Raw genomic sequence first — 16,663 nt, forward strand, 5'->3', positions numbered from 1 at the left:
ATAAATATACTTGGAAAGTTTCTGATAAATACAGATGTATAGTCTTCAGAAACTTTTATTATTTATTTATGTAGCATGGTCAGTACGCAGGTTGCCTTACACAGCATAAAAGGGCAGATTCCCTGCCTTGTTATCATTAATTTCTACATATTCAAAATTAGGCTGCTCTTGCATCCACTAAATATGATTTTTCATGGGCTAATGGTGCTAGGAATATGATGTATACACAAAAAGTATCAGATGTAATGACAATTATTATACAACAAACCAACAATACCAAAAACTGGCTTATGAATATAAAGGTCAATTTTACTAGAATAGGTATATAACCTCATAAACCTACTAAACAATAAGCAAACTAAAGTGCAGTCTGCATAACCAAGTCTGGAGATATTCATAAACATAGAATGAACTAATGTCTCTCTCTTTACTGTACTGGTTGTGTATGCAGTAAGTATTACATTACACAGCTGGAGCAAACAAATTGTTCTTCAAATAGTTTTTCACTGGACGCACAAAGCCACATATGTAGGAGCAGTAGCGACAAAGCGTACTTCAAATAGTCATTTGCTGGAAGCGCTAAGCGATATATGTATGTGCGGTTGCAGGAAAACAACTCCTCACTACTCCCATGGTGAAAATGGTACAAATAGTCAAATGGAACCAAATAGAGACCTGCTCTCTGGATATTATCCAGGTTTCGCAGCAAACTTCATTAGTCAATAGTGCTAAATAATACAAAATGGCATTCCAGTTACAATAAATGAAAGACCATAAAATATATGCAATACCATCTTATGTTGTGTCTTACTTAATCACTCAACAAGGTTCGCTCAAGACAAAAGATCATACGAAATGCTCACAGTCACAGTGAATATGGTAACAAACATGTAAATACATTACAGGTGCATGGAATCAATCATCACATTTGTACATTGTTAAAGGTACAGTAACGCTTCTCTGTTACTGCTAAACAAACAAAGGCACAAAAATTAATTTATATATAACATCCAAGGTCAAATACGGTATTCAAACCTTTTGGAAACAAGATTCCTAAATGAAATATTAATTTGTACTCCTTTTGTAACAAGGCTCTTCGTACAGCAACAGATCTAAAGGGTAGTTTTTTAAAAGTCCACAGAAGGAAAAAACTCAGGTCATTTTCAGTGTGAGCCTCTTGCTGGAAATGCTGGACTAACGGGGCGTCTAGACAAGCATTGCGTATTTTGGACCTGTGCTCAGAAATGCTGGTCCTGGTTGCACGAGTAGTGCTACCTACATGTAGAATATGATCCCTGGAGGCATCTTTTCTATCTGTTCAGAAAGAACTCACTTTTTTCTGTTATTGTCCCTGTCTCCATTTCCGTATTTATTTTTTCTTTTCAGTGAGGCAATTTTATATGGCCCATCTTCAATTGAGAGCATTTTAGTGGGCACTATTATTATTTTTTGTTTTGGTTTGGTTTTGCTTGAGAGCAGGTGATTTAACTTTAAATGTGAATGGTTTTGAGGTTGTTATATCAGTTCTACAGTTGCCTTGTTGCTGCAGAACACAGAACGCTGTTGGCTTGAATGGAAAGTAAAATGGAACAAACCCAATGAGCAAAGGATATGATTGGAGGAAGGGGGTAGCACAAATGGCATGCTGTTGTTTTTGTAGATGAATAATCAGGGGTGATGGGAATTGTAGTCCCACAACATCTGGAGTGTGACTTCTTCCCCACCTCTAGCCAAGCTTTTAAAGCAAAGAATTTGTTTTACACTGGGCAAATAGTTGCTTCTGTGCCATTCATCCAATAGCTTTAATCACAGAAGATGAAGATTTAAATATTTTAAGAGTAGCAAAATTACCATCTATAACATTTATTTATTTTTATTTTGGACTTTTTATTTTCTGTGATGAGCTTTGGTAACATTTTTATTGTAGTAGTTAGAATTTGTATCTACTTACAGGAAACAAATAATGTATTGTTTGTGAGTTTTGAGTAATTCTGAATCGATTCAGTTCATTTTCTGGTTTTTCTTTTGTTTTTTATTGTATTTTGAATTCCAGCGCTGTGTTTTTGTATAGGAGTCATATATGAACCTTCTAGCTTCATAGTCAGCTAAGTTCTAACATAGCTTTTAGGCTTTGGTTAACACTTAGCTCCAAAAGTGAATCATTCAAATGGTAGCCTAGTAGATCTCCCCCCCCCCTTTAGGAATTTGTGTCTTGTCTGCTGCTCATGTTATATTCCTTTTTTTTGTACCGGGTACTCACGATAAAATTTGATAAGCAGAAAAAAATGGAGGCATTCAAGGTTTTTTCCACCCAAAGAGAAAAGTGCACTTACTCCCTTTTTGTTCAAGAGAATTAATAATGATCTCTCCTTGTTTCTTCTCCTTCTATGGGATAAGAGCTAGTAAGAAAAAAACCTATAAATCTCTTATGAGCAGTGATGCATCTACAGATTTAAAAAAACCTTTGTCTCTGTAGGTCAGAACATTTCTAGCTGCTGATGTAAGAAAGACAGAATGCATAAAATTAATCTTTTTAAAATTCTCAGTTCTAGTGCCCAAAGCTGTCTTGAGGAAATTTCTATCAAGTGGATAAGTATTTGCAACTTGTTGTTTGGAAGAATATACTGAATATACTGGGAGATAAATGAGCCAAAGACATTTATACTGTAAGGAATAGTTGGTTTTCTTGTCAGAGATGAGTAATTAGATGCTGGTTCCCAAAATACAGGGTGATACATGTACATAGAGTTTCACACCAAGTTTCAAGGATGCTGTGGCAGTCAAGAGCCAGCCTTGATGGGCCTTGCTATGCCCACCCCACCCAGGTGCTGACACTAGGCTTGTTGCCACTGCCGCCATCATCTGCCTCTTTCTGCCTATGGCTCCATTGACTCTAGTTGCACCACTGATTAGATGAATAAATTGGCATTGGAGAGAATTGGCCCCAGAGTTCAGAACCTCATAATAGCATCAGGTTCTGCATATGCAGGCTTTCTAACTCAGTTCAAAAGGAGAAGATTGCCCATATGTCCTTCCTTTTGTGTGCAGAACAGCTTCGTCCATTTAAATGTTAAATCATGGTTTAATGCTCTATTGATGTGATGCCATGAGCCTGAGCAAAGTGTCAGGCTCACAAGTTCCCTTCTCTCTCCCCCAGTCTACTACTTGGCCAGCTTTTCATCAAGCAATGATTAGTTTTAAAAGACACCTTCATAATCCATGGTTTGAAGTTGGTTTGTTTAGAAACTAACCAGTGTTTGTTGTAAACCAGGATCTCTGGTTCATATATAATGTTAAGATGAGATCCTTTGAAAGTGAAAGTAAAACACAACAGAAGTTATCCTCACCGTGCAAGAAGAGGGGACGGGGAGCTAGGGAACCTTCAAACCTGACATTTTGCTCTGGCTCATGGAGCTCATTCATACAAGAAATAGCTTAGCATTTCTTGTAAACTAGGCCAATAGCCATGACAAATCTGTAAAGGTTGTATTTTAGTTGCTTGGAGTTCTAAGATAGCCCACACATGTTTAAACACATAAACAAGAAGTCAGACATGCACATCTGCACTTTGTTTTTAAACAATCACATGATTCTTCATAGTAAAGACACATTCAATTAGTAACTGACATAATGCAGGATACAGTCAATTTACAAGGCAAATAACTATGTGAAAATTATTTCCCTTCGTTCATATGCTTGCCTATTCTGTTTTCATAGACCAAACTAGTATCATATTAATTGTGAGCCATGTGGCAGAATTCAAGAAGCTTCTGATTGAGTTGTCCCTATTAGTTTGCTAGTTAGATTTGTCGGATGGTAAAGTTTTGCCACAAGTTTTGCTGTTTCTGATGATAGGCTTCTTCAGGCATGTTGTCTTTAAAATAAAGGATCAGGTGGCAAGTGTGGATTTGCAGAACCTCTTTACCTGGAAACAATTATTTGAAGAGTTGGAAAGTTGACAACGTGCATAAATTGCAATTAAATAATCCAACCTTCTTAGGTATTTCTTTCTTTTTAAATTCATTCAATTACATGTCACTCAATACATAGAGATATTCACAATGTAGAACAGTTCTTTCCAACCTTAGAAGACATTTTTTCCAGAAGAGATATAGGTGGAAGCAGCACCACAAACTTCAAGCCTCATTGTCAGATTTAAACTGAAGCCTTTAAGTCAAGATTTATTGGCTTGGGATTGATTAAATTATTAGAGTGTTTTGTACAGAGTGAAGTCAATGCTTAAACAGAGACATCCACCCACACCTTGCCTTTTATGTGGTAATTACAGTTTCCCAAGTAGCAGACCGTTTGTTTGAAACTTCCATCAAGCAGTGGCTCTTTTTATCCTTTTCTTTTTCATCTCATTGGTACATTGCTAGTAGTATGCCAAACATTTCTTCTGCAGTTTTCCTTGGCTATTCTCCATCAATTAATGTGAAAACAAATTACATTCAAGAACGATGAAAGGCAAAGGAATCTTTTGGTAAAATTTTGGTGGAGTGTTTCTTTGTTTTGTTTTGTTTTTGGGTTGCATTTCTCTTCATTTGTTAGATTTTCAAGTAAAAATAAATAAATAAAAAGGAAAGAAAAGGGGGAAGGAAAAAATAAAAGACAGTAAAATAAAGAAAATAATGATGATGATGTATAAACAATACTACTACTATTAAAAAATATTTCCCATTAATTTACAGTGTAGCTTAGTGCATAGCATGGCTTACGCTAGAGCAGAAAATTGGATTCATTGGCATTTGCATCATTCCCAGCCTGGCTATTGAATAGTGCTTCAAAGAAGAGGGAATTATATTAACTGAATTTTTATGTTCTCTCTAGGAATTCGGAAGGACCGCAGAGGAGGCCGTATATTGAAGCACAAACGCCAAAAAGAGGAACAAGACAACAAGAATTCGGGGATTGTTGCTGAGAGAAGGAGCCCAAATCTCTGGCCAAGTCCTCTGATGATCAAGCATAACAAAAAGAACAGTCCAGCCTTGTCCCTGACTGCAGATCAAATGGTCAGTGCCTTGCTAGAGGCTGAACCACCTGTTGTCTATTCAGAATATGACCCTGGCAGGCCTTTCAATGAAGCTTCTATGATGACACTGTTGACCAACCTGGCTGACAGAGAACTGGTGCATATGATCAACTGGGCCAAAAGAGTTCCAGGTAAGAATATTAGTAAAGGATGTTTGAACAGCTGTTCATACCTCAAGACAAACTGTTGACTAGATTCTGCTTATGCAAATGTGTCTGAAAGTTTGGAGAAACATTACTTCTTTTCTCCGTTCACTGAACACAATTATCTCACTATATTCAGTGGCATTAACTTGTTCTTTTCCAGAATTGCTATAGCTGGTATAAGCAGAAAGGTTTGACAAAGAAATAGTTGCCAGTTTCTGTTTGATGATCTCATGGATGACATAACGTGTAATCATGGCAGTTCATAGTAGCATGAAATGTTTGTTCCCACATCTTCAGGCTAAATTTGGGCTATTCTATCTTAACTAAAAGTGATTTAAGGTCTATAAAAAGGTACCATATTGCAAAGCCCGAAGTATTGATCTATACAACTGATGTGCAGCAGAATGTGCAAAACTAAGGAATGGCTGGAACTGAAGAACACTTGGTTTATCACTGTAGGCCAACACTATCCTTGTATAATCAAAGAACACCTGAGCTTTCAGCCACTAACCAAGAACTAGATATGATCTATCCCTGTGCACAATTTCATATTTTTATTTTTTCCAGCTTTTTCCAGCCTTGTACTCTCAAGATGTTTTCGACCACAGTTTCCATCACCTGTGCTTACTAGAAATAATGGGAGTTGGAATTCATACAACTCCCTTATGGCTTATAGAACAATAAAACAATGATAAAACCACAATTAACATGATATCAAACAATTAAGAACACATCTGCATAAAATGTAAAAACAGACTATTCTGTTCAAACACTGTCAGTAGATGCATGCTTCTGAAGAAAGTCTGGATCGTTAACAAAAATACGAAAAGTACGTAGAGATTTAGATGAAATAGTAATTGTATCTATCATGAGGTTTTGTGGGTCACCAAGGGCCAAACTAGATGTGATTTTGATGTTGCATGGTGAATTCATTTATTTAAAATCTAAATAGCTGATATGCTGCCCCCCTCCCCCAAAGCCAGACTGGGACCGAGGTGTGGGAAAGGGAGCTTTAACCCTTTGCCCCCACTTTGGTCCTGATTGGAATATCCACCCCAATTTACCTGCTTTGCAAATTGGGAAGGAAGCTCTTGCAAGGCACCAAGGAGAACATGCCTTTGATTGTGCATGGCCGGTGCAGGAAGGGACCCAATTTGAATCTGCAGTGCAGCAGGTTCTCCACATTGACTATGTAAGCTTTTTCCTTAATCTGCTCTGTAACTCCAAACTGCGTGAAGCAAAAAACATCATGTCAAGTTCAGACCTGTGTGCATGTTCGCACAAAAGAAAGTTTTGTTGAACTCCTAAATAATGATTGCAAGCATAGAGACTGGCTTGTGAGTAAACAGGGATGAAATTGTACAGTTAGTGATAATTATATTTTTACTGTCCTGAATCAATCATAACCTATAAAATGGAATGCTACTGTAGGCCACATCCATTATCCTGGTGATACTATAACCATTAACTGTGCAAAATGTCATCCCTCACTTAATATGTAAGGTAGGCAGGCATGTTTAATGTGATGGTTAGTTAGCTGACAATTGTGGTTAGACACTGAGGTAACAGAACTAGTAGCTAATAGTACAGTTACTGGGAAGGGCAGGGTTGATATTTTTTTTCTTTTTTAATAAGAAGGTTGAAGTGGTTGGCATTGCTTTTAGTAGGCTTGGTTAATGATTTACACTCAGTACAGTAGCTGCATTATTTAATGATCCTAAAATGGTACATTGGGCATGCGGGCTTTGAAGTTTCAAGATGATTCATGGTGCTATGGTTATTTTGTGGTTTCCTGAAGCTTAAAAGATAAATACTTGGCACTGTGTTTTTGTTTTAATGCCACTGAAGTTGCTGGCTTTCTTAAGGCATTGTTTTCTCATTTGACCTTAAAAGACTGTTCGTGAAATTAGGAACACTCTGTGAAGGACCAACAATAGCCACGTTTCTTCTTCTTCTTGTTCTCCTCCTCCTCCTCCTCCTCCTCCTCCTCCTCCTCCTCCTCCTCCTCCTCCTCCTCTCTCTCTCTCTCTCCCTCCCTCCCTCCCTCCCCCTCTCCCTTACACCAAAATTCTTGGTTAATTTTGTGAAATTTATTTTCACAAATAGAAAATAAGAGATAATCCACACCATTCAAGTGTAATTATCTTCCATATACTGTTGAAAATATTATTGTTTGAAATTTAATCAGTCTCCCAAGTTCTGACCCAAGTGTGTAATTGCTTCCGCACATGTCCAGACGCCGGAAATTGCGCCTGTGCAGAAGTGATTTTTGGCGTCTGGACATGCACAGACGTGATTTCCAGTATCTGCGTGTGCGCAGACACAATTTCCGGGCACCGCTCGATGAGTCCCTGTGTCGCGCTGCGCTGGTTTAGCGCAGTGCGCGGGGGACTCGCCAAGCAGGCAGCTCGGTTCAGGGGTGGCTTGTGGGCCAGTAAAATGGTCTTCATGGGCCGCATCCAGCCCATGGGCCGCACGTTGCCGCCCCCAGGTCTAAACCACCTACAGAGGGAGATGGCAAAGCATGTATTGCAGCTACAGTTTTAAGACTTCTCTTATTTCAGCTTCTCCGCTCTCTCTTAGCCTTCCTTCTGTGCTGGGATGCTCTTAAACCTGCAACTCTCCAGGGGAAATCATGGTCTCTAAAGAACTGACAGATAAACATTGGGGTAGTTTAGTTATTTCAGGGTGCAACACTGAATAAACACCGCTTTTTGTGTGAAGGTGTTTTCCCTTCTCCAATTCATGTTTAACCTTTATTCTCATGTTCTGCATTTTTCTTTCTCATATTCCAATGCTTATGTATCTCTCTCCATTATGACAATTTCATTTGTGGTCTACATTTTACATTTCTTCTCAGTATTGTTCCCCCCCCCCGCCCCCCGAATTGAAAATATTGAGTCTAGGTTTCATTCACATTGGGGTGGCTGAGCTGTGACCCTCCAAATGTTGCTAGACTCCCCTCATTTGCCCTCAGACAGTGTAGCCAGTAGTCAGGGATGATGGTGGTGGTATTATTATTATTATTATTATTATTATTATTTATTTACATGCTGCCCACCTGACTGGGTTGCCCCAGCTACTCTTGGCAGCTTCCAACAAATTAAAACATCAAACACAGTAAAACGTCTAACATTAAAAATTTACCTATACAGGACAGGGCTGCCTTCAGATTTCTTCTAAAAGTCAGATAGCTGTTGATTTTCCTTTGTAGGTAGTTGTAATCAAACAACTTCTGGAGGGCCACAGTTTATAGTCACTGCTGCCTTGTGTCTTTAGTTTTTCTGCTGTTCTGAGATTCATTTATTGTAGGAGCCGCCAACCTTTTTGGGCCCATAGGCACATTTACAAGCAGGAGAAATTGCTATGAGCACCACACATTCTACAACTAAGCACATACCATATCCTGTTATGTTGGCCGCAACAGAATGCTCATGCATTCATATTTGGGACCCGCCTTCTAATTCTGGGGTGCCAGACATTGAATTTAGCATTTTAAAAATATAAACCATGTTAAAATATAAGCCAAGATGGCTTCCAGATGAGGTAATTGCCTGGAGAGATGAACCATTAAAAGAGCACAAAGAAATGGGTGATGCCCCATTAAGAAGGCTATTTACAGAGAAACTGTGGGCAGACAGCAAATGGAGAAAACCCCTCCATGGGGTTAGAAATAAGAAGAAAAGGCAAGAGTTTTCAGGTTGTATATATGTGTAAATAAACCATATACAGTGGTACCTCGGGTTAAGTACTTAATTCGTTCTGGAGGTCTGTTATTAACCTGAAACTGTTCTTAAGCTGAAGCACCACTTTAGCTAATGGGGTCTCCCGCTGCCGCCACATGATTTCTGTTCTCATCCTGAACTAAAGTTCTTAGCCCGAGGTACTATTTCTGGGTTAGTGGAACCTGTAACCTGAAGCGTCTGTAACCTGAGGTACCACTGTATCATAAAGACACCACAGACTTCACTGCACCTCCTGGTCCTAAAGCACACACAGACCTTCTCCAGTCTTCAGAGACTGGGTGGAGGTGAGGAGGCAGAAAAGCGTCCTCCTTTTCTTTCAGCAGTGGCAGTTTTAATCTGAAATCTCAGGCTCAGTACTGCGCCCAGAGCTCAGAAACTGCTCACATTAATGAAATTCCCTGTGACAAAACGCACCTGGAACAATGGGAGTTTCGGACGCTGGTAACCATATATTGTTTAAACACTGAATTGTATCTGTATTTACCAATGAGACTGGTGAGAAATAAAGCCATTTGAAGGGTGTAGAAGAAAGAGAGAACTGGAAACATCAGCCACTATAGGCAGAGTCCATTTATAATGTAAAGTAAGACAAGGTGGAATTGCTGATGCATTTAATGAGACCATAGTGAAAGGAACATTTGGGCACAGTGAGAGGCTATGTACCTGAGAAGTATTTATGTTTGTACAAATACACTGAATTTATTTCTGGCCAAAATAAGCAGTGAAAGTGTAAGCAGAATTACTGCTTTCTGTCAACATCCTCCAATTGTACAGGCTGGGGCTGTGAAATACTGAGTTAATATCTAACTTGCAGAAGCTGTTTCAGCACACATGAAGATAAATTCACTGTCTTTTCAGTCAAAGTTGCATACTCACTCTAGCTTTCCCACTGTCTAGGAAGCTGTAGTCTACGTTTACATCTACTTGGGTTTTCAAAGACTTGTTTTGAGGCATTTCACTCCACCATGGTGATATTTAAAATAATTTCAAAATAGGTAAGAGTACTACTACTAGGACCAACATCTCTGAGTATAAATATGTGCAGTGTTTTGTGTTATACAGAATTCCTCTACCCAATAAATCCCCTATCAACTGAATGCTTGCACAACTACAAGTGATCCTAATAAGAGATAGCAAATTATCTATGTTTTACCCAGGCAACATACTCCAAAACCAGCTCCTTCAGGGCCAAATGGTTTAACAAAGGTGTGACCTAGAACGGCTAAGGATACTTCTTACTGATGGGAGCCATGCCTACCCTGGTTAGCTTACCCTTGTATGAAACGGATGATGAATGCATGAAGCAAACTCCTCCTGTCCTTGTGGGATCTCCCTGTGTTGTCCGGGGGGGGGGGGAGAGAATCTAAATCATTCAGGAATCCTCCACAAGTAGAGTAGGGCTCCCCCACTTCAGACCTTTTCTCTCAAATTCATGGAGAGGGACTGGAAAAGAGACAGCGGACGAGGGTGGGGAGCAGTTAGGCAGCTCATTTACCCTCACAGATTGTTTCACCCTATATGAAAGCCTGAAGTGTGCGAGTGTGTTTGTAACTTTGGATGCTCCTGAGGAGTATAATGGCACTCACCAATTTAGAATGGGAAATAGAATACCTCTTCTAAAGTGGTTGTGAATTTATTGGAAACACATTATTAATAATTTGGAAGGTCATTTATGAATTTGATTTGAAGATAAAATATAATAGCATTCCTAGTTATCTGTTACCACAACTCTTCACTGTTATTTGTACAACTGCGCACTGGGTGGACAATATTTACTGCCATATGGAAGTGGGAGGGAAGGTGCAGGATATCATGAGGTTACCTAGGCAGATGTAACAGTGAGGAGAAGGAGGAAATAGAGTGCCATTTCAGTGGAAAACAAGCTTTTAAGATTTGAACCTTATCCTGCAATATGCCAATGTTTAGTGCTTCAGTTCCTGTATATTTTTCATGCAAAACATCGTATCTCATTAAAGAGATACAGATCATCTTACAATAGGACAGAAGGCAATGTAATGAACTTTAATGAGAGACGTTAATGTTTTGCTTCTCTTAAATAAGATAATGCATTTGTTTGGGTGACAAAATATGCAAATTATTTGTAGAGCTTTCTGAAGGAATAAGGATTTTCTCTCTCTCTGAATGTTTCACTAAAAAGCTAATTATCTGGAAGTCTTTCTTTAAAAACAACAGAAGCTATGAAATATCCTCAAACACAGCAGGATGGAAAGTCTGACACTATGTAGATTTAAGTGTTTGTTTCCTTGAAAGTAAGTCATGCTGTGTCCAGTTGGATATGCTTCCAGTTAATTTCACATAGAATTGCATCTTTCATTTTAGCTTTCTGTTGGCTCAATTTTATAAGACACGCACAACAGCTCATTAGATTGGGCAGTAGACTCATAAAGACTGACTGTTGGGAAGAGATGCTCTGCTGCTATTTTCCTTTTTCTCCAACACTCCTGTCGGAGGCATTTAATGAGGCATTGGCTTAAGTAAGAATGAGGAAGGCCTTTTCCCATTCCTCTCAAGCACCTGGTTGTTTAATGTCCAATAGACATCTCTGAACTATAGGAATCAAAGGCTATGGATCCTCAGGACACTTACAGAGTGTAGCCTTAATGTATGTACACATGGACATTAATGAGCATTATGTACCACTGCACCAGGTCTCCTTTGCTATTCTGCATATTAGTTGCAATCACATTAAAACAGCTTCCTACCATATCTCAGCCATATAATTGATTTTCCTATTTGAAGACACCATAAAAGATGCATTGAGGTTAGCACATTTCCAAACCTGGATCTGTTAGAGCTCAGCCTAACACTCAGTTTGACAGGCTACCATCAGTTACTGTAGTATATGACCTTCAGGGAACTGCACCACAACACTAGCCAGCAGTAAGGGGTCCTTCCCATAGAAACATGACACCTTTGAAGGACAGGCCATTGTTCACTGAATGGACACCTGCAGCATTTCTACTTACCAATTCCAGGCCTTGTATTCAAAATGCCTGCCTCCTGCCTGTAGTCCGCTTCCTTCTCTAGCTTGAACCTGCTCTAGCTTGCTGTAGCCCCAAGTTACTCCACTCCCATCCCCACTTCCTGCAGTCTCCCTGCGGCATGGAACTTGCTCCTGGAATGGATTTTTAACCCCTGATTGCTTGCTTTCTAATTATCTTTCTCAGATCTCTACATTACCCTGGTATCAAGGGTATCTTTTTACTGGAAGCTCTATTGCTTCACTGAGGAGTCACTGTCAACCAATTTCCTTGCATTGCCAATCTGTTCCCTTCTTTACTTTGTGTGACAGTGCTGCACCACAGTTGATAAAGATGGTGCTTTAGGTATGGTGCAGGCCCATTCTACTGCACCAGAGCAACATTGCAGGATGGCACTGTACACTACAGATTTTGACACTTGGATGTTGCAGCAATACTTAATTTCCATACAAAAGACTTACTGACTGGCACAGAGAACTATGCTGCTCTTGGTTCAGATGTAGATTTACAAAATTGTTTTTTGGTGTTTTTTTTAAAGAAATAAGTGATCTTATGGCCTCATGAGAACATTTCATTGAATTTTTAAAGAAATTATCTGTTTCCTGGTGGATTAATTTTGTCTCTTAACCATTTACATTCTCTAAATTTCAGGTCACTTGTTGCATTTTATTTTATTTTAGAACATTCTATTACTTTTTTTCTCAGAAATCTTCCTTTTGCCCCTACATTCCACAGAGTAAACCACTTGTTTGTTTTGCTTCTTTCTGGATTTGTCCATAAATGAACTTGAAAGCCTCATGCCATCTCCTTTCCATTTGGAGTTTGTACTCTGCATGCAGCTGAACTCAGGTTAAGTACAGAAATTAGAAGGGTTTTTTGTCTCTTAAACTCCTGACACTGATCCCAGCCAGATTGCCCTGAAAGGCTCAACACCTACAATAGTTAAGGCCAAACTAGATGCATGGATGTTAGTGCATATCTTTAATATTTAAATTCACTTATTATCAATTGCTTTTTCAGGTAAATTACTTGTTGAGAAAAGTAGAAAACAAATTAGGCTGCAATTCTAGTCCCTTTACTGGAAAGTTAGCCCCATTGCATTCAATAAGACTTACTTCCAAGTAGATATGGCTAGAATTCCGTATTATGTTTTGTGGGTTGCATCCAACTAAGTTATACTCAGAGTAGATCCATTAATGTGATGTCTATTCACTTCAATGGGTCTACTCTGAGTATGATTAATGTTGAATATAACCCTTTGTGGACATTGGGGGGGCAGATGATCATCTCCCCCCCCCCATCCCCACCCTTAAACTTTGACAAGTAGGAGGGACAACCCACCTGCAAAGTCCCTTTCGGCCAAGGCCCACTTTTACCTGCACGACATCTGATGTCATATATGACTTCAAGTGTGGGGCAGGTGGGCATGGCTTGCCAGAAACACCCTCATAGGCTAAGTTGGGAGGCCTGATAGACTGGACTAGGCCCTCAGGCTATAGGTTCTCCACCCCTGGTGTGCATTACGTAGAATATGTTGACAGTGCCTATCATTTCAGTATGTATGTTCTTATGTTATATATGTTTAATAGTTTGATTAACTTTGCATTTGAGGCAAAAATATTAGTTAATAGTACAGTCGTACCTTGGTTTTTGAACAGCTTAGTTTCCGAATGTTTTGGCTCCCAAGCGCCACAACCCCAGAAGTGACTGTTCTCGTTTGCAAACTATTTTTGGGAGCAGAACATCTGGGGCTTCCATGGCTTCTGATTGACTGCAGGAGCTGCGCTTTGGTTTTCAAAAGTTTTGGAAGTCGAACAGACTTCCAGAACGGATTCTGTTTGACTTCCAAGGTACAACTGTACTGGTATTAACTGTGACAAATGTGAAGGGATAGATCAGGCATAGGCTAACTCGGCCCTCCAGATGTTTTGGGACTACAACTCCCATGATCCCTAGCTAACAGGACCAGTGGTCAGGGAAGATGGGAATTGTAGTCCCAAAACATATGGAGGGCCGAGTTGGCCTACAGTTGGTAGATGATAGATAGGTAGACAGACAGACAGATAGATAGATAGATAGATAGATAGATAGATAGATAGATAGATATCAATATATTATCCAACCAGAGGAACTGTTTCATGCACATAATTCAATGATCATTTAGCCTGCCATAATTTCTTTGAGAAATTTGGCTGCTTGAGATTTGGCAGGCACATGTACTTTCAGTGTATCTCATTATTTAACAAAGAAGCAGTTCTCAGTTGAAAGAGCTCAAACTTGTTAGGTGAGTGATGTGTTTTCTGGGAACATGCTGCTCATTAACTGGTTATGATTCTCCAGAAAGCCAAGTGAATACAAATGGTCAGCTGCATTCCAACTTCAAAATCTCCGCATAATATATTCCTTTGAGCTCTCAGATTGTGACACTCCCACACAGCAGTTAAAAGTATTCATGCTATTGCAGTTGTTAAGGGAAATTGCTATAATTTATTTTGCTGCCCCCTTTCTCCTTTCCTTGCACATAGCCCTGGAGGGGACAGATGGGAGAAGCAGGACTCTGTTTAGCTTTATGATAAATTTATGATAAATTTGCTTTCCCAAGCAAAACCAGGCACATCATCCAAATAATGGGTGGGAGATTTGATATTTTAATAAAGATTGCAATGAGATTCTCTTGAAAAAATAGTTTTCTGCAGACAAAATATTATTTAAATCTTACCCTTTCATACTAATGCTTTAGAGGCTTAAATTCACCTAAGTGGATTCTGCTTTCAGTGCTGCAGGCAAGACAGCGAAATTAGTTCTAGAATGTAGAAATGGAAGGAAGTACATCTATGTCTGTGAGTACACTCACCTGCCCATTTCCCCATGAACAAGCTGTTGGAATTCTTCAAACCTGAGCTATATGGAGACATCAAAATGGGTGCAGGTGCCTCTGCCAAAGACCAATTCTGTTTTCTAATGACTTAAAAGAATTACCAGTATCTGAAGAAGTGTGCATGCACATGAAAGCTCATACCAATAACAAACTTAGTTGGTCTCTAAGGTGCTACTGGAAGGATTTTTATTATTATTTAGTTCTGAAGATATAGTTCATTTATTTGGTACAGCACAGTATGTTCTCAGCAGCTTCTATTTGTAGATGAAGCACTGTCAGATTCAAGTTCATTTTAGATTTAGCAGATTCTGTTCTCCGTAGCCTTTTCTTGAAGGAATCCGTTTCTGTGTTTGTTTAATATGTTGGCATTCCTGATATGATTGCTGATCATCTCAAAGATAAGAACATTCCCTATTTTAAAAAGAGAGAAACTCACTGAAATGCTGTCTTCAGTTTGTTTTCCCCATTATTTTAGGCTGGGTTTGAATTTCACATTAAAGCTTAGTTAAAAAGAAACTATGGTTTTATGTGAACAAGTACTGTAGTGTGCTCATGCACACTCCTCATCAATCTCTACTTTAATCCTCCCCTGCTCCTACTGTTGTCTCAACAGGGAGGACATAAACCTGAGGCTGACTTTATATCATATGTGAACCAGTGCTTGTTTTGCTTCAAGCAAAACCCGAGCAGAAGCTGAGCTTTGTTTCTGGCTTACTTCTTATAGTTTGTTTGAAGAAACAAATCACAATTTGTTCCTAGTGTGGCAACATCTGTTCATTCTTGTTAAACCTTTGTTCATTTTACACTATGGGTTAACGTGTTGGATGAACCAGTGCTTACTCAAACCATTGTCACTGGCTTAAACTAGGAATCAAAATTTTAAATTCCTACTTTGAGCAAATGTTACTGATTTTCTACTTTCCTTTAATTAATGCACATGTATTTTAAAGTGAAGTATGGCCTCCTGTTAGTTTGAAAGTAGGATTCCTCCATATCTCAGAGCCTTATCCATAGAGGAATACAGGAATGAGAGCATAAACTGTCAGGAGCCCTATTCGGACATGGAGCATCACATTCGTGTGTGTGTGTGTGTGTGTGTGTGTGTGTGTGTGTATTAGTATGTCCATTTAGTTAGTAGCGAGGACTGGGATTGGCTACCTCTAGTATAAATACAGCAACCAGATACTTGGTCCTTGCCTGGGAAACAATGTGCTTCCATACATGCAGGCCAAAGTAGCTAGGATAGCAGCCGATCTTGTGTGCAGCATTAACTCCAACACCAAATCTCAGTAAAGCAGTAAGAGGGAGAGTACCACATGAGTATGAGGAAATGAATTAAATCCCCCTCCTACCATGTTTCCCCTTCAAAACCACTTCTTAAATCTGTTTTGCTCTTAGTATTATTGCAAACATGGAACCCCACTATCTGGTTTATGAAGTAGTAGTTTAAAAACAGCAGGGCTAAAAGAAGCCCTCACTGGATCCTACCACCTTGGGATATTTTCAGCCAAGTTCCATTATTCCATTTTTGGGTCAAGTGTATAATACGCATCCCTGATAACACGTGCAACAGTACACAGAAATGCAAACATGTTACCAAAACAGGTGAAGTTTTCAAGATGTTGGGGCAGAAGTCACAGTTTGTCACGGGGGTATTGCTTTGTACACCAAGTATGGAGGGAGGGGAGCAATCAAACATGCACCTGGGTTAAAAATAAAGGTTTGCATTTATTGCAAAATAAAGTAATAATACTAATACTAATAATTTATTACTTATATCCCGCCCATCTGGCTGAGTTTTCCCAGCCTGGTGCCCAGCAGTGCTCTAGTGCCTGTGAAGCTACCTGTGGCACCCCTGA

At 39.3% G+C, this 16,663-nt stretch overlaps 1 protein-coding gene and 1 long non-coding RNA gene across 16 annotated transcripts in view; one reads left to right on the forward strand and one right to left on the reverse strand.

Moving 5' to 3' along the window:
- ESR1 (estrogen receptor 1) overlaps window positions 1-16,663 on the forward strand; it is a 205,528-nt gene that overhangs the window by 154,166 nt on the left and 34,699 nt on the right. For all 12 annotated transcript variants that reach the window (XM_083496475.1, XM_083496469.1, XM_083496473.1 and 9 more), the window contains one exon: window positions 4,831-5,163. In XM_083496475.1, the coding sequence (XP_083352601.1) occupies window positions 4,831-5,163 (333 nt within the window). The remainder of the gene's footprint in view (window positions 1-4,830; window positions 5,164-16,663) is intronic.
- The window catches only part of LOC310703887, a 104,504-nt gene that overhangs the window by 31,734 nt on the left and 56,107 nt on the right, over window positions 1-16,663 (reverse strand). The window lies entirely within an intron of this gene.

Source organism: Podarcis liolepis, assembly GCF_965112155.1.
Source record: "Podarcis liolepis genome assembly, chromosome: 3".
In the NCBI taxonomy this organism is placed as follows: domain Eukaryota; kingdom Metazoa; phylum Chordata; class Lepidosauria; order Squamata; family Lacertidae; genus Podarcis; species Podarcis liolepis.